The 2,424-nt window shown below is 49.4% G+C and overlaps 1 protein-coding gene across 1 annotated transcript; it reads left to right on the top strand.

Annotated features, from left to right (window-relative positions):
• Positions 1 to 1,456: 1,456 nt before the first annotated feature.
• Positions 1,457 to 2,141, top strand: LOC121100285 (ribonuclease 7-like). Its single transcript, XM_040620840.1, has 2 exons — positions 1,457 to 1,481; positions 1,575 to 2,141. The coding sequence occupies exons 1-2, from the start codon at positions 1,457 to 1,459 to the stop codon at positions 2,000 to 2,002; spliced, it is 453 nt and encodes a 150-aa protein (XP_040476774.1). The 3' UTR covers positions 2,003 to 2,141.
• Positions 2,142 to 2,424: the final 283 nt, after the last annotated feature.

The following is a 2,424-nucleotide window of genomic DNA, read 5'->3' as shown; positions in this document are numbered from 1 at the left end:
TTACTAAATACATATGTAGGGGCGTCTGGGTGGTGCGGTCCGTTGGGCATCTGACTCTTGGTTTTGGCTCATGTCATGATCCACGGTGGTGAGATTGAGCCCCGTGTGGGGCTCTGCGCTGGGCATGGAGTCTGCTTGGGACTCTCTCTGCCCCACCTCTAAAATAAATAAATAAATCTTAAAATATATATATATATTTTTTTCCTTTGGGTTTTTTCAATTTTTAAAAATTTTATTTTCTCATTTATCTTATGCAATTTCTACACCCAACGTGGGGCTTGATCTCATGACCCTGAGATCCTGACCTGAGCCAAATGCAGACACCTAACCAGCTGAGCCACCCAGGCATCCCTTTTATTTTTAATTGTTATATTTATATTTTTTTAAAGTCATTCTTACACTCAATGTGGATCTCGAACTCACAACCTTAAGATCAAGAGTCGTATGGTACACTGACTGAGCCAGCCAGGAGCCCCCGTGTCATCCAATTTTTAAAAATTCTATCCAGATACTATTTGCAGCTGAAGACTCAGCCTGAGATCTGCGGTCTCCATTGGAAAGGGGGAGAAAGAATTTACCTCCTTGCTCCAATAGGAGACTTCCTCCTAAATGTTATCACAAGGATCAGAAGAGAATTATTGAAGGCAATGTTCATGCACCGCCCGAGACTACAAACAGAGACACACCGTGCTCTCCCTCTATGGGAACCACTTTCTCCCTCCCTTTTCAGCCTGGCACCACACCAACGGGTGGGTTGAAAGTCAGAAAGCTCCTGGCCCCAGCTCTGCCATTCACAGTGGCCTTGGGAAGGGCACGCGCTCTTTCACGACCTGCAGCTCCTTCATCTGTACAATAGGGAGTTGATTGGGATATGTCTGAGGACTCTCCCAGCTCCCAGAAAGTCTGCCAAGACTTTCTCCAACAGGGGAAATGTCTGCCACAGAAAGAACCCAACGCGCCATGCTGCTTGGCCAGCTGGAGCAGGGATTCTCATACCGGAAGTGACTGTTTTTCTAGTTTCAGTGAGAACCTAGGCCACAGAACAGAAAGGGATGAGCCTCACCCCACCACCTTAATATTGACTCAGGAACACCTGAACTAGCCTGGGAGACTGGAGTGTGGACCTTTAGCCCATTTTTCTTCTGAGATTCCTTTCCCCTGTGGTCTGACTTCCCAGTGTTTCAAACAAGAAACCTGGGAGTGTGGAAAGAACAGGGGTGTTGGAAACCGAGAGGCATTGATTAAAATCCTGTGATTAAAATCACTCTTCAGCTGTGTGGTGATGGGCAATTTCTTTAACTTTTCTGAGCCTCAGTTTGCTCATATGTTAAAAAAAGTAATCATACTTGCCTCATAAAACTCTTATGAGGGGTAAACAATATAAGTATTTATTGGGGGGCATAAAAGGGCACGTTATCCGCTGGGACTGAACCGTAAAACATCAGTGCTGTTCTTAATGTCTGAGGCCATAGAAGCTTGCAGTAATTGCCTTATGGTATGAAATGCTTGGAGGGGTGAGCAGGTCTCCCCCCGTGGTGTCGTGCTGTTCCTCTGTGCCATTGTTCCCCTACAAGAGAGGGCAGCAGCCAGAGCGGGCTCCTGCCCTCTGCGGCAATCCCTGCTGCTGGGGCTGTGGGTGGCTGAGGTCCCAGTCAGGGCCAAGCCCAGTCACATGACCTCAGCTCAGGGGTTTGAGACTCAGCAAATGCAGCCCAGGCCCCAGAGTTGCAACACGGCGATGGGCAGTGTCAACAAGTCCACAACGCACTGTAAAGGCCCCGGCACCTTCCTGCATGAATCCTTCTCCCATGTGGCCGCCACCTGTCAGACCCCCACCGTAGCCTGCAAGAACGCCCAGGAGAACTGCCACCTTGGCCAAGGTGTCCAGACTGCTGTACAAAGAGAAGCAGCTGGCCACTCCCTACACCATGGTCTATGTCCCTCCACAGCAGAAAGATGGCCCGGTTCCAGCTGGTATCAAGGGTCCCCGTGCACTTGGTAATACTATCGAAAGCCAGGTGTCCCCCCCATCCCCACTCCAAGCTCTGCAGCCTCCGGACATCGCTGCTGAATTTCCACCCCTGAGTTCTTGACTAATCCTTCCCCTCTTTGCAAATACCACTTTCCTCCCACACACCCAACTTCACATACTCTTAATTCCATAGGGGGGTTTATGGACGCTCCAAATGATGAGGAAAGAGGAGCCATTCTCTTTAGCCCTTCGCTGCCGCTTCTCTTGCTTTCTGAGTGTGACACTGTGGGCCCCTCCAGGGTCAAGCACTAAGGATCTCAGCAAGGAAGGATCCAGGTTTTGTGGGGCCTAAGGCGTGTATAATTTTGGAGACCCTCTTAAAGAAAAGGAATATAAAATGACAAGTGCCAACCAAGTCAGGGCCTCGGGAGGGCTGTGTTTGGACACTTCAG

This window comes from Ursus maritimus, unplaced genomic scaffold (assembly GCF_017311325.1).
Source record: "Ursus maritimus isolate PB19 unplaced genomic scaffold, ASM1731132v1 scaffold_36, whole genome shotgun sequence".
Classification (NCBI taxonomy): domain Eukaryota; kingdom Metazoa; phylum Chordata; class Mammalia; order Carnivora; family Ursidae; genus Ursus; species Ursus maritimus.
Note: the sequence above shows the minus strand (reverse complement) of the source record. Positions and strands in the feature narration are given on the sequence as shown.

Bases quoted from the DNA above. Each gene is read 5' to 3' on its own strand.
- LOC121100285 (XM_040620840.1), top strand. From the start codon at position 1,457: ATGTCTGAGGCCATAGAAGCTTGCA. The intron at 1,482-1,574 runs GTAATTGCCTTA...TTCCCCTACAAG, and splicing joins TGAGGCCATAGAAGCTTGCA to AGAGGGCAGCAGCCAGAGCG.